The following is a 24731-nucleotide window of genomic DNA, read 5'->3' as shown; positions in this document are numbered from 1 at the left end:
CTCAATCCCCAATGTAGAAGATGCTTCTTACAACCATCCCCATAGGGAGCAAGAGCAGGTGGATGCTGGTTGGGTCCCTGCAGGGACAATAATTGCCAGGGTGAGTGGACTGGTGAAAATGAAGCCTAGCTATCTCTCGTTGTAAAAAGCACGGCCACAATAGTTTGCTGCTCCCTTCGTCAGGAGGTAGAGTCTGTTTTCCCACTCCTTGAATTTGGGTTAGCCTCGTGAGTTGTTTCTTGACCAACGGGATGTGGCAAAAGTGATAAGGGCACACATTCCAGAACCTAGGCCTAAGAAATCTTGCAACTTTTCTGTGGGCCTCTTGGCATGCCCCTGCAGTTAAGTATGCCTGCGTTAGATAACTGAATGACATCACCTGGAGAGGAGCAGCTAGCATTAAGACCCTGGTCTGGTAAGTGAGGTCATCTCAGATCATCCTGCGTTAGTCAACCCACCAGATGATTGCAAACTCATGAGAGATCCCAGGCAAAACCAGAACTGCCCAGGTAAGTCCATTGCCAATGCAGAATCATGAGCAAACAGATGTTGTTGTAAGTGGATCAGTTTTGGGGTGACTTGTTATGCAGTGATAATGCTTACCCAAAGGGCCCTTTGTGAAATCTAAGGCAGTTCCCAGAAAGCTCCTCAGAGCCAGTTTCTAGTGTTTTCACTGCCTTGCATCACAATAGCAGGCAAATCGCGTACCATCTGCACTTCAGTTATTTTGCTGTTTAAATGGCAACAGCATCATGTATTTCAGAGGGTGTGTTGTGAAAAGTTATTCTTGTGAGATGTTTCTATATGTAGTTGTGGGGGAGTGAAAAGTTTAGCTACGTGTTTAGAAAGTGGGTCTATTTTGAAGGTTTGGGCTAATAAGCTTTCATTGTTGAGGCTGCCCTTAAATAGACTTAATGTCAATCTGTTCTGGGTTTCCTAGCAGACAGTCTTCAGGCTACTGATTGCCTACTCACATTCCCTTCCTTCTCCCCACCCCAGGCCCTTCCTGTCATCTTTGGGGCAGGAGACCTGGAGATGTTGCAGACTTATACAGCTTTTATTCTTTTCCTTTAGGAAAGCCGCTATCCTACTTTTATCTTTTGCTCCTAGCACAGTGCCCTACGTGCAATAGGTGCTCAATACACCTTGAATGATGACACTATTAAACTGCCGATGCTTTAACTGGGATGGGCCCCTTCTCTCCGGTATAAGAACCCAAGAAAGGTTAAAAATATAATTATTTCATTTGAGAGAGAAGCTGTCCTTTAAAAGAGGCACCTGCTGAAAGCTCTCATCTAGGATGGGTATCACAAAGGACCTAGGGCAAATCTTGTTTTGCTAGAATTATCTAACTTGGCCCTTTGGTTACCCAAAGATAGAGCCAGTGGTGGCCCATTGTCCTGGAGAAGGAAGCAAATATGGCAAGCTTTGCAGTGAGGGCTTGATCTGATGCCCTGTGTGGTTGATGTTGGAAAAAGATTGGAGAAATATGTTTCAGGGAACAAGGAGTCTACTTGAATGAAAGGGATTTAGGACTCAGACTACACTTCTTTAGGGTTTAATGTTATTTGACACTTCCAGTGCCTGAGGTGGTACCAGCTGGGGTCAGCAGGCAGGAAGGGACATAAAGACTCCCCAAAGGGCAGGCTATAACAATAGCAAGGGTGGGGGGCGCGCCAGAAGGACTATTTGGGCTCAATACCAGTACTGAGATTGTCAGATTAGAAAGGTTGTTGTAGGTAGAATGTGTCTAAGGCTGGAAACTCTGCCTGACCTAGTCACCTAGCACTTTGAGTGAGCTTTGAAATCAATAACCGGGTACATGCATGCACTTAAGGAGCCCAGACCTTTAGACTTGAGAGAAGACCGTTACAACAGCCAGGGGCTAAAACTCTGGCCTCGCATAACAGTATGAGGAGGGACAACCTCTTTCTCTATTCCTTACACTGACAACACTTATGTGTGAGATGCAGAGCTGAAGTATCTGGGTACAAACCCCAATTTTACCACTTACTACCTTATAGTGTTGTTACAAGGATTAAGTAAGAGCTTTGTGTGGACTTTCCTGGTGGACCAGTGGTGAAGAATCCACCTGCCAATTCTGGGGACACAGGTTTGATCTCTGATCCTGCAAGATCCCACATGCTGCGGGGCAACTTAGCCTGTGAACCACAGCTTCTGAGCCCACGCTCCAGAGTCAGTGAGCCACAACTGCTGAACCCATGTGCCATATCTACTGAAGCTTGCATGCCTAGAGCCCATGCTCTGCAGTAGGAGAAGCCATCACAACGAGAAGCCCTCAAACAACAACTGGAAAGGAGCTGCCCTCGCTTCAACTAGAGAAAGTGCATTCACAAAGCAACGAAGACCTACAGCAACCATGAATAAATAAATAAAATTTTAAAAAGAGCTACGTGTAACTTGCTTAGAACAATACTTGACATGGAGCGAAAGATCAATTAATGTTGGCTGTATGCTTTTACAGGTGTAGGCAAGGATCGCATAGGGCTGTGCAAATGTTTGTTTCTTTTTTTCCCACTGTGGTCCTATCAGCAGCCATGGCAGATTCTCCAGCTCGCCATTTAGGAGGCACTTGGAATGCGTGAGGACTGGCCCTCAGTCATGACCATCAACAGTGCGTTCTGGTGCCCACGGTGCTACTTGCAGAGGGATGGCTCTGAGTGTGAGCTTCTGTCTCGAGCAGCTCATCCTACACTACCAGCAATTTCTAGTGTCCTGATATCACCCTCTCTTTGTCCCAACAGAATTTAGGACTATCACCAAAGGTAACCCCAGGCAGGAAAGAAGCCCAGTTTCACAGGGCAACATTGAATTCAAGCTACCTGATAAGACATTGAACAGAAATGTGGCCTTGCTTTGCATACTTTAGCTGAAATGAAGGGGCTCATCCCATTACCTTTGAATTCCCTCCATCACAGTGTGGTCCAGGACCAGCTGCATCACATGACCTGGACATTGATCAGAAATGCTCAACTTCAAACCCCATCCCAGACTCCCTAAATCAGAAACTCTGGCGTGGGTCCCAGCCGTCCCTGTTTTAACAAGCTCTCAGGATGATTCTGGGGCTTATGAAAGACTTGGAGAACCACTGGTCTCTGACATCCTTACCAAATGTTTGCTTGACTGACTTCTGCTTGACCTCTTGTGATGGAGAGCTCACTACCTCTGAGCATCTTCTTAAACACGTTTGCCCAAAGCAAATTCCATGTCATTTTTCTTTCAACAGTTCTAATTCTACCAGTCACTTTGAAAGTGAAAGTTGCTCAGTCGTGACCAACTCTTTGCGACCCCATGGACTATACAGTCCATGGAATTCTCCAGGCCAGAATACTGGAGTGGGTAGCCTTTCCCTTCTCCAGGGGATCTTCCCAATCCAGGGATCAAATCAAGGTCTCCCACATTGTAGGTGGATTCTTTACCAGCTGAGCCACCAGGGAAGCCCAAGAATACTGGAATGGGTAGCGTATCCCTTCTCCAGCAGATCTTTCTGACTTAGGAATCGAACTGGGGTCTCCTGCATTATAGGTGGATTCTTTATCAACTGAGCTATCAGGGAAGCCCACCAGTCACTTTGGGAAGTAAACAATAAACAGCTGAGTACCAGGTAACTTTGTTTACATTATGTTTAGTCAAGAGTTGAATGTGCATTAAATTGTGTGACTTGGATAATCTATATCCTTAGTGACAATTTACATAATGCATAGATCTTGAATAGTAGTGGAAGTGAATACTTTAGGGTTTCTTTATCCAGTTTCTTTGTCACATATTTATACTGCCCGATGGAACATTTATGTATATACAGGTTAAGGAAATTCTTATCTTTAAAGAAAGTGAATTGTAGTGTGGGAAGAGGCATGAAATACTGGAAAGAACTCTGACCTAGTGGTAAAAAGACCTGAGTTCTGGTCCTGGATTTGCTGTTGGTTAGCACTGTGTTACCGAGTGTGCCAGCTACTTGCTCTGCACCTTAGTCTCCTCATTTGTAAAATGAGGGGGTTGGTTTAATGGTTTATTTGGACAGATTCTATGGGTCTTATTTTGGAAGGAAACCTTTATAAGATAAGAAATGCATTTTCATGAGGGATCTGTGTTGACTGTAAAGATTATAGCAAGACAATTTATGATAAAAACCACATGCCTGTTTCTCTAAGCATCACTGACACCCTACTTTGGAATCTGGGTCCCAGTTCTTTTTGCTCTAGGAACGAGCAGTAGGTAGCTTAACTGAAGACAGAACAGGTGCAGGAGGAACCAACAGGGCATTGGGGAAAAGACAGACTTGCTTTCCTGAAATAAGCTCCAGCCTTCAGCCAAATGACTTGTGTAGATTTCCATAAACTGAAAAAAAAACTCATGATAAATATAGGTTCATTAAAGGGTCTTAAAAATAGGATCGAGGCTGGGGCTGTAAGCTGGGGTAGGGGGCCTGAGGCAACTTCCTTCTTTCTTCTACTTTTCTTCTCTTTCCTTCACTCATCCATGAGCTTTGCTCTGAAAAGGAGATGGTCAGGACTCTTAGATTACAAGTAACTGATGGGCCAGTTCAGCTCAGAAGATATTTATTTTTTGAATGATGGATATTGGAGTGGCTATAGCTTTAAAGGAACAACTGAGTCCTGGGAGCAGGCTACCTTGGTTGCAGCAGGGCCCTTGGGGATCTGTTTTATGGGGTGCTGCTGTGAGATGACTCTGGGTATTTGTCTTAACTCAAAATTCATATTCCCCAGGAAGAGATTCTGATTGCCCACCAACGTCCTGTGTTCACCCCATAACCAGAGGATGAACAGCTTCATCAGAAGAGCATGGATTTGGGTGGGGCAGCTCCCAAAGGTGCATGTGTTGGTGGGGGTTAAGAATCGGGGGTTTAGTGGCTGCTACCAGAAGGAGAAGGGTGATGGGCAGACAAATGTCATAGTGTTCAAGGCTCCAGAGTGTCTCAGGAATACATGCAAGTGACAGCAGCGCTTCTGCCACTCACGAGCTCCCAAGGGCACAGCTGGGGAATTTCAGGATCGCTGAGACCCGGCAGGCCTGAAGGCTGACACCTAGTGGCTGGTTTAAATCATAGCCGGTGCAGTCAACTTGTTTTATGAGCCTTGTAAATAGCTGCATTCAATAATATTCATTGACTGAATGAATGAATGAATGAACCTTTACATGGGCTAGTGAAGTATTTCTGCCTTACATTAGCCTGTGTTGAATTTGCTTAGAAACTGCTTAATGACAATCTTTTAGCGGCAAGTCACTGATGGCCATCAGAACTGTCTTTAACCAGCGATGGTCCATGCTAGGACACTATTTCTGGCAGCCAGGGACAGAATTGAACCAAGACCTGGATGCCAGGGAACCTCTGCCTCTTGCCTTGCCTCCTTTCTGAATCTGCTCCATTTTTTCCCATTCAAATGTGGCAGTTTGGCATTCTTTAATTTTCAGTCCACCTTGCCAGAAAACAGCTGTCTGTGCCTCCAGGATTTGTATCTCCTCTAGTCAAGACCCCAGGGTGACTGAGCCTGAGCTGCCTTCGTCCCCATTCAAAACATACAGCAGGGACCCTATGTGACCCAGTTTGGGCCAGGGACCTGCCTCTTGCTCAATCAACGAAAATGGCCAAAATAGCCAAAATGGCGCTTGTAGAGAGGTCACCATTACGATGTGGATTTGGGTATAAGAGTAGTTCTTGGAAAAGGGGCGATCTGAGCAGACTACACAATTGGTGTCTCCTACAGAAGCCAAATAACATATTTGCTTACATTTGCAGGGCTTCAAGAATACTTGAGTATACCTGAAACTAATATAATATTGTAAATGAAATATGCGTGCATATGTGCTAAGTCACTTCAGTCATGTCCGACCCTTTCAGACCCTATGGACACCACCAGGCTCCTCTGTCCATGGGATTCTCTAAGCAGGAATACTGGAGTGGGTGGCCATGCCTTCCTCCAGGGGATCTTCCTGACCTAGGGATCAAACTTGAGTTTCTTATGTCTCCTGCACTGGCAGGAGGGTTCTTTCCCACTAGTGCCACCTGGGAAGCCCAAATCAAGTATATTCCAATAAAACTTTTTTTTTAATTCAAAAAAAGAATACTTGATATTCATGACTTCATTTGATTCTTGGCCCAACTGCATGAAGTTGGCAAATTAGGTATTAAGAGCTTTCTTCCATATCTCCTTTATCTCACTACTTAGCTCTGGGCTCTGTATGTGGTGGTGTCTAATGTATACTGATTAAATCAAATTCCTATTTTCACAGATGAGAAGACTGAGGTCCAGAGCACTGAATGGCTTGCTACGGGAAACACAGCTAGAAGGCAGACAACCTGATGAATTGTGATGGTGAATGTCGAATTTTCCTCTTTACCCAGTGGATAAGTTAAAGTGAAAGTCACTTAGTCGTGTCTGCCGCTTTGCAACCCCTTGGACTATACAGTCCATGGAATTCTCCAGGCTGGAACACTGGAGTGGGTAGCCTTTCCCTTCTCCAGGGGATCTTCCCAACCCAGGGATCAAACCCAGGTCTCCCGCATTGCAGGCGGATTCTTTACCAGCTAAGCCACGAGGGAAACCCAGTGGGTGATTCTTAGCAATTACAGATAAGCCCTCAAGAGCCCTCCATATTATCGTGGTTTACCCTATGTTGCCATCTGAGAGAGGGGGTCTCCAGCAACTTGGAAAGATCATGCCTTAACGTGGAGGGCCCAGGCTCTGCCATTAGAGGCCTGAAGTCTGATGGCCTTTGGGAGAACAATTTCTGTTCTTCAAGGAGGGTCTTCACCAGAGAAGGAAGACAAACATGAAAAGAAGGTGGGTTATTAGAACTTTCAGCTCCCTTAGCGGGCCTGACATTTGAACTTGATAGGAGAGAGGGGAGCAAGGGCTTGAGGAGGACGCTACCTTTGGGGGAAGCTTTCTCTTACATGACAGGAGGCTTTCAGGGACACCTCTGAGGTGCAGTTGATGGTCCCCAGACTGGGTGAAATCTTCCAGTTCTGCAATTTAGCAAATGACCTGGGCAAGTCACATCACCACTCTGGGTCCATCCTCCCAGGGCTCTGTGAGGGCGAAATGAGAAAATGCAGGGGGAAAGTCCTTCGTGATAGTAGCGATAACAGTATTATCTCTCTGTGTTCAAAGTAGGACAAACAGGAATTGTGCCAGGCAAAGATGGAGCAGGCCAAGTCTCTTTCTTCAGAGATCTGACGGTCAAGGGGCACGAGGGGAGCCGATGGCAGTGCAAAGTGATGAGGACTCTTAAGTGTGGGTCAGTCCTGGGTGACCGAGAGAGGCCTCTGTGCCTTTAGGATAGTCAGGAGAGGGTTCGCAGAGTGTGGAATTTTGGAGCTCAGTCTTCAAGGACAAGTAGTGATTCCCTCAGCAGAGGAAGCTCTGCTTGAAGGAAGTGGTGGAGGATGATTTTGAGGCGATGGGATTACAAAAGGGCCTGAGGGTGACATGACTACCGTCAGTGTCTCAGTATTTATGCTGTTTAGGTCACACCTGACTATCTGATTTCAGAGGTCCCAACCTTTGAAATCATAGGCTCTTAAGATACTTTTTCTCCAGCTTGCTGGTGGCATCCATTCCTCTGTTCAACTCCGTTTCTTCAGAGCTAAAAGAGATCTTGAGGACAATCTGGTGCCATCCTCTGCTCCAAGGTAGGAAGGGATTGGTGTCCCCATTTTATTGATGAGCTGAATGTGGGTGAAAGTCACCCCAGTTGGTCACCAGGCATACAGAACCAGAACCAAGTCTCCCAGAGCTCTTGTTCTCTATTGAGGTGCTTTTCTTCTTGTGTCCGTTTTAAGTTTCAAATCCTCATTTCAGGTAATATTTGAGGTATTATTTATTTACACTTCAAACTTTAAGTCCTTCCTTGGCAGCAGGTTATAAAACAGGAGAGAAACTGAGTCAGGCAAGAAGCAAACTGAATAAGAGGGCTGAAGGCTTCAGTAAGAAGAGGACAAACTTCCGGGGCTGTTAGTGGCTTCAGTATCTGAAGCAAGCCTGTACTGTGCTAAGTCGCTCAGTCGTGTCTGACTCTTTGTGACCCTATGGACTGTAGCCCGCCAGGCTCCTCTGTCCATGGGGCTTCTCCAGGCAAGAACACTGGACTGGGTTGCCATTTCCTCTTCCAGAGGAACTTCCCGACCCAGGGATCGAACCTGTCTCTTCCATCTCCTGCATTGGCAGGCAGGTTCTTTACCACTAGTACCACCTGGGAAGCTGAAGCAAGCCTACCCAGTGGAAAGGCTTCTTAACCAAACCACCGGTCTTAGAAGCTCTGAGAACCAGGACCATTATTTTCATCGCGACTGACTAGGAGGAGCCCTGGTGAAGAAAGTCAAGGGCTGGAGGGTTTGTCAGAATCACTTGCTATTATTTTATTTTCCTCTTTCCTTTCCTTCTCACCTACCCTTCTTCGTGACCTGGTGCCACAGCCTCAGAAGGGAGGAACACAGGGCAGAGGGTGAGGCGCGTGAGGGAGGGGGCAGATGGCATCTGCAGACCCAGCTGTAGCTCACGAGCTGCACAGATGGCTTGGCCTGCGCACGTGGGGCCGTGGGAGGAGGGCGGGGCAGAGAGGGGATCACAGCTGGAGTCGCCGGAGTGACAGGGGACAGTGTGCTGCCTCTGCGTTATTAATAGGCACTAGGACATATATTTACAACCAGTGGCTGAACTTAGCGGCCAAACAGTCGCAGCCAGCCATGCCCAACCCCCAAGACAACTGAAGGGTGCAAAGCGTTCCAAACCCAGCTCACCCAGAAGGAGGTGGCCTCGGGTGGGATAAGGAGATCCTTGGAGCTTGCTCAAACTGCATGCTGTGGTTCTGCCCTTCTCTTTAAAAAGAAGGAAGGACAGGCAGGAAGAAGGTAGGAAGAAAGGAGGGCAAGAGGGAAAGGAAGGAAGAGAGGAAGGAAGGACACCAGGTTGCTTACATCAAAACCTAAACTCAGGGACTTCCGTGATGGTCCAGTGGCTAAGACTCCGTGGTCCCAAGCCAGGGGACCCAAGTTTGATCCCTGGTCAGGGCACTAGATCCCATGTGCTGCAACTGAAGGTTCCACTTGCCCAAGTAAGGCCAGGTGCAGCCAAATAAATAAATATTTAAAAACAAACCCCCCAAAACCCCCCAAGCTCAGGTAAAGCCCCCAGAGGTTTCTGTTCTCCCACATCGAACTTCAGGTCTGAGTGAGTAAAACTGTCCCATTTAACCATAGGAAATTCCACTTATGATGTGTTGGAGGTTCAGAAGTGGAGGAAGGGAATCTAAATGCCAAGAAGCAAGGAATAAATGCAGACTGCCAGCCCTGACACAAGAGGGTGGATGAGGCCTGCAAGTTCCTGGTCAGGGGTGGAAACAGTTGTGGGATTGAGTCCAGATGTCAGACGTCCTCTGTGTTCTCCTTGGGCCCAAAGAGACATCCTCAGTCCGTCCTCTGTGCCTGGAGTGATTCTCTGGACCAGGGATTCTCTGAGCTGGAGGCTACATTGTATGTGAAGTGGTTCAGCCTGGCCCCGGGCTGGCAGGGCTGAGAGCTGGCACAGCCTCTGAGTTTGCAGGGCGGGCAGGGTCGCTGTTCAGCAGCCACAGAAGGGCCTGGGACAGGTTAGCATAAAGGGACAATCTGCCTCCTCCAATCTGAATGGAATTCCCAAAGAGAACCTCTACAGCGTGATGGATTTTGCCCAAGACACTTGCTGGGCTGAAAGCCTTTCTGTGCATAAACTGGGGTGAGGCTGAGACTTTGTTCCAACTCACAGTGAAACAGAGCAGGACCTCCTAGTCCTTGCCCAGCCCCCCACCATATCCTGTGTCTGCCTTTTGTCCCTGGAAAACTTTAGACAAAGAATAAATTTAATCAGAGAAGAAATGTGAAAACAAAGGAAAACAGTCAAAGGAGACCAAATAGTAAAAATGTAGTTATCAAGCGTGGTCAAGGACTTTAGCTCTTTCTCAAGGGCTCTAGATGATATTCTGAGCGATATCCTGTGAGCTGTCTGATAGATACTAAAACTCTAGGTGGAAGAAGTTAACTACACGATGACCAGAGTATACTCATCACATGAGCTGCTACAATTTTGAGAACTGGCCTCAAAGAAATGGAAACAAACGAACCCTGGAACTGATGCTTAACTGTACCTGAAACAATCAAGATGACGCTGGTCAGACCACTGATGACCGATTTCAAGATGACTATCAGAGGTGACTGTGCTGTTTCTGCATGCAGCCCTCTCGCCCTCATTCCGTGTATAAAAGCTCTTGCCCCACTGGTTGCCACTGGTAGGGATGGGGGGAATTGGCATTTGGGCAGATGTCTGCCCTCCCCATGGCCAGTTGACAGCCTCTGAAATAAAGCAAACTTTCCTTTCCACTAATCTGGCTTGTTTATTGGCTTTCAGGCAGTGAGCAGCCAGACCTACCACACGTCTTTTGGTAACAACACCACTCCTGTAATTTAATAGCTCTGGGCCCCAGTTTATATACAAAGGGCTTATTAAAAAGTACTCAGTGCGTAGGTTTTTGGTGAAGATGAAATGGGGAAAGCTTGACAAGTGCTTAGCACAGGGCTGACGCACTGTAATGTGCCTGAGAAAGGTTCTTTTTGCTATTCTTCTCCCATCCCAGTGTGTCTTTTCACAAAGACAAAGCCAGTGGACTCCAGAAGACCTGGTGAGAAGGTTAACACAAAGCCCAACCCTCTGGAGGAAATGGATTCAAGAGAGAAAAACTTGGGGATCGAAGGTTGTTACCTGTGACTGGGTCTAGGGCTTCTGTGACTTATTACTGCCTCATCACATTGAACCCTGCACCTCAGTTGCCTTATTAGCAAAGTTGCTTAAAAAGAATAGCTGCTTTATAGGATTTTTTGAGTGCCCAAAGAGGTAATATAATCCCATCTGCCTTTACTGAGGGCTTGCTAGGCTGCAGGCACTCAGAGCTTCCCATGTATTACATTGTGCATGCATGCTCAGTCATGTCCAACTCTTTGAATCCTATGGACTGGAGCCCTCCAGGCTCCTCTGTCCATGGGATTATTCAGGCAAGAATACTGGAGTGGGTTGCCATGCCCTCCTCCAGGGGATCTTCCTGAACCAGGGAAGGAACCCGCATCTCTTACGTCTACCTGCATTGGCAGGTGAGTTCTTTACCACTAGAGCCACCTGGAAATACCTCACTTAATCCTTAAAACCACTTCAGATCATGGGTGTTTGCATACATCCAAATGTATCAAACTGTACACCTTACAATATGTCCAGTTCTTTGTATATCAGGTATACCACAATAAAGCTATAGAAAAGCACTGGAGGAGGTAGGTATGATTTTTTTAAGCCCCCATTGTGCAGTTGAAGAAACTGAGGTTTAGCAGAGAGGTTAAATCACTTGTCCTAAAACACACAGCAAGTCATAGCGAAACTGGGCTTCAAACACAGGCACTTTGTCCTCAAGAGATGACAAGATGCAAAAGGAAAAAAATATCAATTTCAACATGTATAAAATTATGGGAGGGTAGAGTGGGGCAGAGTTGGTGGGACAGTTAAGGGCAAGTAATAAAATAATAAAGAGACAGATCACACTGCTACAAACAATTGCACCTGATCCAGGCATCAACACCAACCAAAGAGGAAAGAAGGGAAGTCTTCAAATTGGGACTGATCCACTTTTAGTCCCATAGGAAGCCCAAGATCATTTTCCTGATGTTCCACTGGTCCGACAGGTGGCCCTCTGGGGCTCCCATGTGGGGCTCCATCCTGTAACCCAGAGAACACACAGATGTCATCTTAAAGATCTAACCAACCAGTGTCATAAAACTCATGTCACGTCTGTGAACAGCCTTCAACACTGCAATGCAGAGCCATTTTTAAAAGAGTTTCTTTGGATAAGTCAGAGAAAGACACATACTATATAATATCATTTATATGTGGAATCTAAAAAACACCACAGATCTTCCCCAGTGGCTCGGCAGTAAAGAATCTGCCTGCAGTGCAGGAAACATGGAGACTCTGGTTTGATCCCTGGGTTGGGAAGATCCCCTGGAGGAGGAAATGACAACCCACTCCAGTATTCTTGCCTGGAGAATCCCATGGACAGAGGAGCCTGCCAGGCTACAGTCCATGAAGTCACTAGTGAATAAAACAAAAAAGTAGACTCACATATATACAAAACAAGCTAGTGGTTACCAGTGTGGGTGGGAGGGGCAGTCTAGGAGTGGGGGAAATAAAGTGTTATTATGGGGGCTGTATGAAATCATGTGTGTGAAACTTTTGGAAATTTTAAAGCACTATAGAATTTAAAGAACTTTTCATTCAATGGGAAAAAAATGTTTTTCCTGGGTTGAAATCTGGATGCTAAGATAGGAAGTATTTTACCATTTGGGCTTGAATGTTTTCTGATCATTACGGTGCCCTTAGTCACTTTATGGACAAACTGGACTGTTACTACTTAACAGTTCTTGGCTGAACTCCAGACCTACCTACATAATCAGCTGCCCTCCTGACATCTCCCTTTGGGGGTAGGACAGTGATCTCACACTGAGCATGCCTAATAGCGAGCCTCTGAGATGCTCTCTGTTCTCCATTAATGGCAACGCTACAGTTTCAGTTGCTCACGCCCCAAACCTTCTTTCCTTCCCACCTCTTCCAACCCACCAGCAAAGCTAGCTGCTCTACTCTCGAAATATATTTTACAATTTTGACCACCTTTCACCATACCCCTTTTCACCTCCCTTGCCTCATCAGCTGTTATCTGGTGCCAGAATTATTGAAGAGCCTCCTCATCTCATGTCCCTGCCCTTGTTTCTGCAGCCCACTGTGAACCCAGAAGCCTGAGCATTACTGTTAATTAAGTCGGATCACACATCTCCTCTTCTCAACACTCTTCAATGGTGCACATCTTATTCAAAGTGTTGACTTAAAGAAAAACATGCAGTGTAAGAGTTTAAGTTTCATTAAGGGACTTACTGAGGACTATAGCTCAGGAGTCAGTCTGAGGAACAGCTCCAAAGTAGGGTCGGAGTCAGTTTATATACATTTTTAGGGGCTAGGGAATACATGCAGCTAAGCATCCATCTTGGTAAAAGATGGTTGCTGGTCACCAAGAACAGATATCTCAAGTTAATGATTTTAGTGCTTTTCTGGTTATGGACAATGGAAGCATCCAGGCTCAGTGAAATTTTTCCTGAGACATGCGTCTGCTATCCAGTGGTCCATTTATCCAAAGTACAAGTGCCTATCCTGTTTTGCATCCTGAATTGCTCTCATGGTGCACTGTGTGTGTGTGTGTGTGTGACTGCCAGGGGTTGGGACTTCACCCTCAGAGAACTGGGTGATGAGGAACACTTTTGGTTCTTTGCTCACAAAAGTGAACTCAAAGTCCTCCTTTGGCTGGGAAGTGCCACATGATCTGCCCCCCATTACTGCTCCTGCCTCTTGTTTCCTTGGAATTCTCATGCCCAGTAGGTTAGTCTCCTTGATCTTTTCTTCAATATACAGGCGCATTCTTGCATCAGGGTCTTTGCACTGCTGTTTCCTTTGCCTAAATGCTCTTTCTCCAAATCTGTATGGCTGGCTTCCTTAATTTCTTCAGATCTTTATTTCAAAAGTCAAACTTGTTAAAGAGGCCTTCTCTGGCCACTCTGAAATATAACCTCTTCTAACATTTTTTCTTTCCCTCTCTCTCCTCCCTTGACTTTCCCCCCTTTCTAACATTGATTCTTCTATACTATTATATCATGTATTTTACTTGCTTATCTTGTCTCTCTCTCCTATTAGAAGATGAGATTTATGAAGGAAATTTTGTCTATTTTTCATTCACTATTGTATTTCTAGTGCCTTGAACAGTGCCTGCCACATAGTAGACACAAATGTAAATATTTGATGAGTAAATGAAAATAAGGGAAACAGAATTAGCTGTGGACCTTTATCAAGTCATTTGTCTAAAGACCCTCTTGAGGAGGGCAAAAGAGAAGTGAAAAAGCTGGCTTGAAACTCAACATTAAAAAAACTGAGATCATGGTATCGGTCCCATCACTTCATGGCAAATAGAAGGGGAAAATGTGGAAGCAGTGACAGATTTTATTTTCTTGGGCTCCAAAATCACTGGGGATGGTGACTGCAGTCATGAAATTAAGACACTTGCTCCTTGGGAAAAAAAAACTATGACAAAATTAGACACCATATTAAAAAGCAGAGACATCACTTTGCTGACCAAGTTCCGTCTGATTTTTCCAGTAGTCATGTACAGATGTGAGAGTTGGATCATAAAGAAGATTGAGCGCCGGAGAACGGATGCTTCTAATTGTGGTGCTAGAGAAGACTCTTTAGAATTCTTTGGACTGCAAGGAGATCAAATCAGTCAATCCTAAAGGAAATCAACCCTGAATATTCATTAGAAGGATGGATGCTGAAGCTGAAACTCCAATACTTGACTAGAGCTGACTCATTGGAAAAGACCCTGATGCTGGGAAAGGTTGAAGGCAAACAGAGAAGGGGGCAGCAGAGGATGAGATGGTTAGATAGCATCATTGACTCAATGGACATGAATCTGAGCAAACTCAGGGAGATGGTGAAGGACAGGGAAGCTTGGTGTGCTGCAGTCCATGGGGTCACAGGCACGACTTAGCGACTGAACGGGCTTGAGTTTCCTTGGTTGTAAAATTGAATTTTTGCACTAGATGGCGCTAAGGTTCCCTGAAACTGACTTGCAGCCAGTCCCTGAGTGAATCTGAAGTAAAAGCAGTTGTGTGGCAAGAAAGGTCAGAAGGTCTGATGATTTGGGCTCAAGCCTCAGTGATATCCATGGTCTAGGTTTTGATGTTCACAACATTTGAAGAGGCTCTGTCCATGGATCCTGAAGCTTACTTACAGCTCTTAAAGTTTAAAACTATTAAAAAAAAGTAATTAAAAAAAAGAGAGAGAGAAATGACCGCCATACTCCTCAATACCACACGGTGGCGAGGTTGTCCAGCAAGGTCTTTAGCATTGTTGTGCCTCCTCTGCAACCAAAACAGTTCCTGCTCTTGTGAAATCTACTTTTCACCAACAGCTGTGAGAGTAGCTTATTCATCAGATCTTGCTGGTTTATTTAAATAACAAATATAAAAAAATTTAAATTGATCATTTTCTGATAAAAAGACAGTAACCTCAAAAGCAAAACAGTGAGCTGAATTTTCAGCTGAGCCTTGGTCACCAGTTTGAAAAGTTGAGGAATAAAAGAAGTCTGTACCAGTATTAGATGACTAAGGCCACAGCTAAGCTAAATTAGTTCTGTAATACCTAGCCACATATTTGTCTGTACATAACCAAGAATGTTCCCTCCAGGAGGTAGGCAAAAAGAGACAAAAGATAGGCAAAGATAGGCAAAAAAAGACAGTGAAGTCACTCAGTCGTATCTGACTCTTTGCGACCTCATGAACAATAGCCTGCTAGGCTCCTCCATCTGTGGGATTTTCCAGGCAAGAATACTGGAGTGGCTTGCCATTTCCTTGTCAGCAATGGACTTATTCTAGGAAATTTTTGTTTGCTTGGAAGAGTCATTAAAGACATAAATAAAAGAAGATTGTGAACAGTGATGGCATATATAGTATTCCTTTGATTAATAGTAGCCTTTATCATTACTGTTTTAATGTAATTATTATTGTTATTCTCAGGGTCTATTTTTTTCCCCTTCTCTACCATCTCTCCAACTAGCAACAATGTTTTCAGCTTGAAATCTCTTTCTTTATTACCTAAAGAGATTTTTGGTTCTTTATTTAACTGTAATTTAATTACAATTGTATTGCATGGTTTATATGGAAAATAAAAGTAAAATGAAGGTAATACAAATTACCCATACTCCACCACTCAGCTCAGAAATAATCAATAAGATTATGGAACTATGCTTATGATCAGATTTTATGAAGGGGGTTTTCACTATTTTTTCCATTTATTGTTATACTATGCACATTTTCACATCCTTAATAGTTTTCATAACCATTAGTTACAAAATACTTTTCTCATTAGAAAATCAGTACATTTTAATGGTAGAAAATACTGAAAAGTACAGGACAAAGAAAAAAAAATCACTCCTAACCCCATCATCTAGACTGGAGATAATTGTTCACATTTTGATATATTTCTTTCAATAATATTAATGTAAATATATATTCCATAGAATTGGAAATATACTACATATACAGTTGTTTTTCTTGATTTATCCAATTTACTTCTTTTAAATTATTTTAAGATTACAACAGATAGTTTTCTTTTTTCTCTTTCCACTTTGTGCGATCATTTTCCTAGTCATTACATGTGCTTCAAAGACCCCAATGGTATGGATAATTTTCCCTTTAATTCTCTACTGATTGAATCTCTTTGGGGTCCCTGACTAAAAGGCTTAAAGGAAGTTCTTACAGATCCAGCATGGTTGTAAGAGGTATAATTTCATAGAGTTGTCCCACAGGGCTGCAACAAGGCTTAATGAAGCAGAAATACTGCTTGATCTTTATTCCTTGATTAAAAGACTCTAATCATTGTTAAAATGCAGCTCAGTCTCCAGAGACGAGACATTCTAAACAGCTGCCATAGTACAGTTGTTTTCTGATCTGAAGTTTTTGTAGGTGATGGGAGGGAGAAGAAAAGAGGGACTGTGTCTCACCATTTTGATGTTTCAAACTCTCAGAAGACAGGAATTAAAATACTATTGATTGCAATAGAACATTTACAATTTATTGAGCACCTATTATGTATTAGGTACTACAAGGAGAGCTTCTGACTTCATCTACTTCTCACAATAACATCATTTTACAACAAATGAAGCGGAGACTTAGAGGCATGAAGTGCCTTGTTCACAGTGACAGTGATGGTGATTTGGACTTGAGTGTTTGGCTCCAACGTCTGTTCTATCAACCCTACCACACAGTGTCCCAAAACATTTATTGAATATGTCATATGACTGCAAATAGGGTTTATGAATCAGGAACTAGGGCTCCTCTCCTGAAATGGTGTAATGCGAGAGCTAAGAGGGGTTGGCTGACTCTTAGAAAAGCTTAAGGGATCAGCCTCAAGGATTTTAGCACCAAAGTATGAATACTTTCCTTTTTTAATTGATTTTTATGAAGTATAGTTAGTTTCTGCTGTACAGAAAAGTGAACCGGTTATACATATACCCACTCTTTTTTAGAGTCTTTCAGTCATTACAGAATATTGAGTATCATTCCCTGTGCTATACAGTAGGCTCTTAGTAATTATCTATTTTATATACAGTAGTATATATATGTCAATCCCAATCTCCCAGTTTATCCCTCCCCCCTTTACCCTTCATAACTATATGCATGTTTTCTGTGTCTGTGACTATTCTGTTTTGTAAATTAATAGTTTTAAAAAGCACTTTCCAGAAATCTGAGGAGAGGGTGATATTCATTTATCAAATCAAGGTTTAGGCTCAAATAATAGTAACTATTATTATAGTTTTATTTATTTATTTAGGCTCAGTTATCAATAAAATAAATAAATTTTATTTATTTAGGCTCAAATAATAATAACTATTATTATTTTGGGCTCCAAAGTCACGGCAGATGGTAACTGCAGCCATGAAATTCAAAGACGCTTGCTCCTTGGAAGAAAAGCTATGACCAACCCAGACAGCATATTAAAGAGCAGAACTTTGCCAACAAAAGTCCATCTAGTCAAAGCTATGGTAGTCATGTATGGATGTGAGAGTTGGACTACAAAGAAAGTTGAGCACCAAAGAACTGATGCTTTTGAACTGTGGTTTTGGAGAAGACTCTTGAGAGTACCTAGGACAGCAAGGAGACCAAACCAGTCAATCTTAAAGGAAACCAGTCCTAAATGTTCATTGGAAGGACTGATACTGAAGCTGAAACTCCAGTACTTTGGCCACCTGATGTAAAGAACTGACTCATTGGAAAAGACCGTGATGCTGGGAAAGATTGAAGGCAGGAGGAGAAGGGGATGACAGAGGATAAGATGGTTGCATGGCATCACTGACTTGATGGACATGAGTTTGAACAAGCTCCAGGAGTTGGTGATGGACAGGGAAGCCTGGCATGCTGCCGTCCATGAGGTCTCAAAGAGTTGGAAACGACTGAGCAACTGAACTGAATGGTAACTACTACTATTATTTGACAACTCTGTATTAAGCACATAATATACATCCTGTCATTTAATCATTCCAGGAGCCCAATGAGATAGTATTATCCCTAATTTCCAGACGAGGGATCTGGGGGGACCAGGGGGTTGACTTGTCTAATGGCAAACAATGAGTATGGATTCCGATTCAGTCAAAATCCAAGGCTCCAAACTTTAATCATCAGTCTGTGATACTTGTTTGCTTTTTATCCCTCCCCACCTTCCTAACTTCCCTCTCTCCTTCCTTCTCTCTTTTCTTTCCTTTTTCCTTACTTCTTTTTTTTAAAGGGAAAAACCTGGTTCAACTCCCAGTCAAGAAGTCTCTGCAGTTTCCTAGGGTGCCATTAATTAATTTCTTCCCTTGAGTGTTTCTGTGGGGGATGGACAAAGGAAAGAAGAAAATAAATATGCTAACTATCTAGTGGGTATTAAGCATACTAAGAACTTTTGTGTGCTAAGTTGCTTCAGTCGTGTCCAACTCTGTGACCCCATGGACTACAGCCCGCCAGGCTCCTCTGTCCTTGGGATTCCAGGCAAGAATACTGGAGTGGGTTGCCATGCCCTCCTCCAGGGGATCTTCCTGACTTAGGGATCAAACCCATGTCTGTTACATCTGCTAGATTTGCAGGCTGGTTCTTTATCCACTGAGCCACCTGGGAAGCCCTCTAAGGCTATTTCTGTCCATTGCTTTGATTTCCATTTTCACAATTCCTAGTCTCCACTAATCAAGCTGTATACATCCTTCCATGCCCAACTTAAGCACCTCCTTATCCATTTGTCATCTATTCTCATCCTCAGAGATGGCAACATTTGATCACCTCCCAGTCCTGTGTGAAAGCTTTCAGAGCTAAACTTTTGTTTGCTTAACTAAACCCAGACTTTTTTCCCAGTCTGGTATTCAAGTCAGTCATTCAGTCACAAACACGTGCTGAGAGCCAATTATGTGCCAGATACACTCTAGGTGCTGGGACAACTGGGGAGAACCAGACAGATAGTTGCTGCCCTCATAGTGAACAAGCTAGATAGTAAATAATTACAAATAATGAATTAAATACTTACTCCTCTGAATCAAGTAATTACAAGCCCCTCAACAAATCTGGTCTCAACCCATCTTTTCAGAGTTCTTTCTCATCCTTTTACTCCACCCCTGGGCTTACTCTGGCTTCCCCACCTCTGCAGCTGGGCGCATGCTCACCCTCCACTCCTGAATGCAGGTTCCTCCCTGTTTCCCACATCCACCTCCAGGACTGGCTTTAGTTCTGCCTCTTCCATGAAACCTGGCTAGACAACCTCTGCTAGACAGCTGTAGCCTGAAGGATCCTCCCTTATTTGAATTCCTAGCACTTATCCATTCAACAAATATTTACTGAATGACTTCTTGAAATGTTTGATGAATGAATGACTCTTCACGAGGTTCTAAACACATGCTATGGTATCCGGGATTTAAGTTATGTGGGGAATTAGACTTTTCCTACTGAGACAGATCCCAAGGTTTTTTCTTTTTTCTCTTCTCTTCTGGGGAGGGGAGGAGTCGAGATAAAAACCTTATAGTAAAACACACAATATCAAGCAAAATGACAATAAAAATTGCCCATACTCATAATTCTACCACTTGAAAGAGATCACCATTGATGATTATTCTCTATATCTTTTTAGTATTTTTTTTCTGTTTGTTTCTCTGTTAATACCATTTTGAAAAATTCCTTCTTCCTCCAAATTAAATTTTTATTAAGATCTTTTTTCTTGTGTTTTTAAAAAACACAAAATGTCTGTACTCCCTCTCTGCTTGCTCTCTTCTGCTTAGGAGTGGCATAGTTTTATTTTGAACAAAATTTAGAGAATTTATGCAAAGACTCATCCTTGTCTTTTCCAGTTCACTGATTCTATGTACAAGAAGAATCTGAACACTGTTTCAGGGCATTTACTCAGAATGTAGGTCTTTTCTCAAGACCTACTCCAGTTGATCTTTAGACCACACTCTACCCTCCCTTCTTCAAGTCCTGAAATGGGTGGTGGTTGTTTTTTAGTCCCTCAGTCATGTCTGACTCTTTGCAACCCCATGGACTGCAGCCCGCCAGTCTCCTCTGTCCGTGGGATTTCCCAGGCAAGAATACTGGAGTGGGTAGCCATTTCCTGGCATACAGTGTAGTCACACTCATGTGCAAACCACAGAATCTCAGGTCTGTAAGATGACAGATCTTCCAGATCACCCCTTCTCTTTAAGGGTGAGCAGACGGTTTAGTACTTGCCCAAGATCTTGCAGCTGGTGGCAGCAAAGCTGGAGATGCCAGCCCTGGTTATCTTTTCAAATTGCCTCACTGTCTAACGTCAGTCTGTCTAACGATTAACCCCAAACTGAAATTAAACAACAACAACAAAAACAGTGAAGCACTAAACTTGCCAAGTAAATCAGACCTATTCCTACCACGGAAGGGGAAAACTTTAGCAGAGATCAGGCAGGACCTCTCAGCATGGGCTTATTTTGAAAAGTCACAGAATCTTCTCATTGAAAATCTATATTGCTGTGAAAGAATTTAAGCACAGAAAAAATGTTAGGGCCACCTATCTCTTTCTTAAGGTTTGAGGAGTGGAGGATAACAAAAGGATAGATGGAAAGTATGTCTTGCTCATGAACTGCAGTATCGTTTTGTGTGTATATTCACGTTCTTAATATGATGGCTACAGAGATTACCGTGATCCAAGGTGCAATTCCCCCAGGTGAAAGAAATTCAATATTTGTATTAAAATGACGTCTCTTCAGATGGCCCAAGCCCACTTCACCGACAGTTTTCCCACCCTCAGTTTGAGCCCCAGCAAAGTGGTCTCTCTCTCTCGTTTGAATTCTAAACATCGACGATATTGGACTCTCTTCCTACAAGAACCCAAGGAAAGGTAAACTGTATACAGTCCTCATAAAGGCAAGAACTGTAGTTTTAAGAGTTCTAAAGCTCATTCCAGTGGGCCTGAAGGCCTTAATAGACGAAATAGATGGAGTAGGGGTGCAATACAGTCGAAGGGGAGTCGAAGCTGATCCCCCTGGTAGGGACTGGAGCAGAGGCAGCTCCAAGAGAAGGGAGAATCCAACTGTAAGAAGGAGCTGGAGAAGAAAGAGCTCTCCCAGAGGGCGCTACCCAGCTCGCCTCTCCTCCGCTCGCTCTCGAAAGCTCACTTTAAGATCAAGAACACAGGTGGTGCCCAATGGGAGTCCCTGCTCCTTCGCAGCAAACAAAGGGAGCGGTCTCCTTCAGCGTTTTTGGTCTGAATGAGGAGGGCTCGGCTCTACCTTTGCGGAACCACCCATCCTTCCCCAGGCGCCCAATGAGGCCGCAGCCTCTTCCTTGAACACTCCCAGGAAACGTACAGGTGGCTCAGACCAATGGCTGGAGCTGCGGCGGGCCAATGGGAGAGAGAAATGGGTCAACCTGGGGTTTGAGAATGAGAGCCCGCACAGGGCGGGGGAGGGGACAGGGGGGACCCGTGACGTAGGAGCAGGGTGGGTGGAGAGGGGCGGGGTGGATGGCTGGCGGGGGTCGGCGGCGTCCAATGGGAAGACAGGATAGCCCGGGGGCGGGCCCTTCAGCAGAGAGGCCCCGCCCCCTAGGGTCCGCAGGGCTGGGGTGGAGCCAGGTCCGCGTCAGGTGGTCCAGGGCGTGCGGGCGGCGCAGGGGGCGGGGCGCAGCGCGGAGCGGGGAGCGGCTGCCGGCGGGCGGCGGCGGCGGCGGCGGCGGCGGCGGCGGCAGCGGCGGGCGGCTGCTGGCACCGGCTGCGCGAGCAGGTTACCCGCGGCGGAGGTAGCCAGGCCGTCCCAGGGGGGCGATCGCGAAGGCTAGGGCTCCGGCCCGCCGCGACCCGATGCTGCGGTGAGCGCTCGAGCTCCGCGCACTTGTCTCTGCGCCCGGCCGGCCCCAGCCCCGAGCGATCCGGCGCTCCCCGCCCCGCCAACCCCGGCCCTACCTGAGGCCGCCGTCGGGGGAGGGGTGTCCCCCCAGCTCTGCGGAGCCGCATGAACAATAGGCGGCGGCGGCTCCTGCGGGCGGCGGCAGCCCCGCACCCTATGGATCGGCCGCTCCATGGAGCCCTCCAGTGCGCTTCTCGGCTGCCTGGCGAGCGCCGCTGCTGCCGCCCCGCCGGGGGAGGATGGAGCCGGGGCCGGGGCCGAGGAGGAGGAAGAAGAGGAGGAGGAGGCGGTGGCGGCCCCCCGGGAGCTGGGCTGCGGCGCGCCGCTGCCCTTCTGGACTGCCGTGTTCGAGTACGAGGCGGCGGGCGAGGACGAGCTGACCCTGCGGCTGGGCGACGTGGTGGAGGTGCTGTCCAAGGACTCGCAGGTGTCCGGCGACGAGGGCTGGTGGACCGGGCAGCTGAACCAGCGAGTGGGCATCTTCCCGAGCAACTACGTGACCCCGCGCAGCGCCTTCTCCAGCCGCTGCCAGCCCGGCGGCGAGGACCCCAGTTGCTACCCGCCCATTCAGTGTAAGGCGAAGGCGGGCTCGGGAGCCCGGCGGGGGAGGGGGACGAGGGGGATGATGGAAGCCTGGGGATGGTTGCAGAGGGAGGGGAGACCTCCCTGAAGGTTAGGTTGGGGTGGGCAATGATTGACCTGGGTGTGTGTGTGTGTGTGTGTGCGCGCGCTCAGGCTACACGGGCTTTGGTGGGTGCAGTGGGTAAGACAGACACGCCGCAGGCAGGCCTCGCCTGGAACCTCAGGCGCTTGGGCTTCTTCACCCTCACCTGACTACCTCAGCAGCAGCTCGATTCCACATCCTGAAGCCCCAATACCCCCCCGCCCCCCAAATCTGGCAGGATTTTAGCAAGCTGGTGGTTTCTGTAATAACCTTAGTCCTCAAATCAGGGACCTTCTCGACCTCTTCTATCGCCTGTCCTCGCCCCTTACTTTTGCTTTAAAGGAGATGGTGGTGTCTCCCTCAGGGCCGAGCTGGTTCACAAGTCCCGGAAGCCTCTGAAACACCTTTGAAATACCGTGTTGATTTCTTCAATCCTAATCTTGTATCTCAAAAGTGGTTCCTTTAGGAGTCTCACTGAATAATGTGCTAAGAAAGGTGTGTGTGAGAGAGAGAGTAGGTGGAGGGGCAGGTGATGAGTGGAGAAATGATAGGGAAAAGTATGTCATCCCCCCCAGAGAGATCAGGAGCACAGGATACAGTGGTGAAATCCTAGCACCTTGACACCTAGACAATATATTTTCTCCTTTCTTCTCACCCTAGATCCTTGCCTATATTTGGTATTTGCCAAATCTCAGGGGAATGATACCCAGAGGTCCCTCCCAGGGCCTTTCTTCCAGTGTCCTGGTTTTCACCAATTTCCCAGGAGCCCCCTGTTCCACACCCTGTAATGAATTTTTCTTTGTTTTTTCAAAGGAGTTAACTTGCCATTAGAATCCTTTAATCCGTGATGCTAGGTAGTTTTAGAAGAAAGATGTAAATATCTCCCGGTACAGTTTACACTATTTTGTATTTGAGGGTTTCCATAATTTCTTTCCTGTTAAAAAAGTATTGTTAGTAGACATGTATCTGTATTTATTCTGTGTTTTATGTACTTTGCCCCTTAGCTGATTTAAAAAATCATTACCGAGGGATAACTTTAAATAGTTTAAAACTTTTACTTGTAACAGTTATTTCTCTGGTCCTATGACTTATTTTCACCCAAATAATTGTATTGTATCTTAACATGTTTATTAAATAACAGCCATTAGTATCAAAATCATAGCCTCTTTCCTTGTTTTAACTGTCAAATTGACATTCAATTATTTAGCTTCCTTTGTTTTCTCTCTGTTTTATTCAGTTAAAAACTTCCTGCTTCTGCTATTTGATCTTGATAATACCTGGAGGTGACAAGTTACACTGTTTCAAGTTGTTGCATCTTTTTGGCACTAGTGCTAGAAAAGTGAAGGCTAAAGGTCCTAGCATATAATGTCCCAGATAGTGTTGAAGATGAACTTGGTCACATACTGGAAGAGATGTTGGCCTGGCATGTTAGAAAGTAGTGTATTTTAAACATGTCATATTTTGAGGTTCTTTGTGGGTGATGTGTGGTGATTTGTTTTTCAGAGACATCTGGTGTCAGAGTAGAAGAGCTCTGTGAGGTTCGTGAGCAGGAACTGAGTTTCTTTAGTAGCTTGTGCTCCTGCTTTCAGAGCAGTCAGGAGTGAACCTGACCGAGGCTGGACGAACCCATGCACAGGAAGCCAGATAGGTCCACACTGCACCATGTTAGAAGCTCCTTCTCCGTTGGGTGCCCAGGACTTCACCTTTACTGGTAACAAAAGTTACCTTGGTTAGAATAGATTCCTGTATCTAACACTCTGATGACGAGAAATTAGGAAGCATCCTGTACTTACTGAAAGAATTGACTTGAACAACATTGCATTTGAAGGTCTTGTTACGTTAATTAGCCACACTTGGAGTTCTGATCTTGTCTGGGCTTAATTCTTGATAATTCAGAAAATTTAGTTCTAATCGAAAACCAATTAGAGTGCCTAGTAAAAGAGAGATACTGTGTTAAATACCAGGGGATAAAGAAATGAGAAGGTGAGGAGGTACTTAAAAGTCACACATGAGGGAAACT

General features: G+C 45.3%; 1 protein-coding gene and 1 long non-coding RNA gene across 3 annotated transcripts in view; one reads left to right on the top strand and one right to left on the bottom strand.

Annotated features, from left to right (window-relative positions):
• Positions 1-22202, bottom strand: part of LOC122443815 — a 32126-nt gene extending 9924 nt beyond the window's left edge. The window contains exon 1 of the long non-coding RNA XR_006270114.1: positions 22104-22202. This is a non-coding gene — a long non-coding RNA (uncharacterized LOC122443815). The remainder of the gene's footprint in view (positions 1-22103) is intronic.
• MAP3K9 (mitogen-activated protein kinase kinase kinase 9) overlaps positions 21856-24731 on the top strand; it is an 83201-nt gene continuing 80325 nt past the window's right edge. For both annotated transcript variants that reach the window (XM_043472428.1, XM_043472426.1), the window contains exon 1: positions 21856-22619. In XM_043472428.1, coding sequence (XP_043328363.1) covers positions 22220-22619 — 400 coding nt within the window. In that variant the 5' untranslated portion in view covers positions 21856-22219. The remainder of the gene's footprint in view (positions 22620-24731) is intronic.

Source organism: Cervus canadensis, chromosome 6 (assembly GCF_019320065.1).
Source record: "Cervus canadensis isolate Bull #8, Minnesota chromosome 6, ASM1932006v1, whole genome shotgun sequence".
Taxonomy (NCBI): Eukaryota; Metazoa; Chordata; class Mammalia; order Artiodactyla; family Cervidae; genus Cervus; species Cervus canadensis.
The sequence above is the reverse complement of the archived record's forward strand: the minus strand, read 5'-3'. Positions and strand labels throughout refer to the sequence as shown.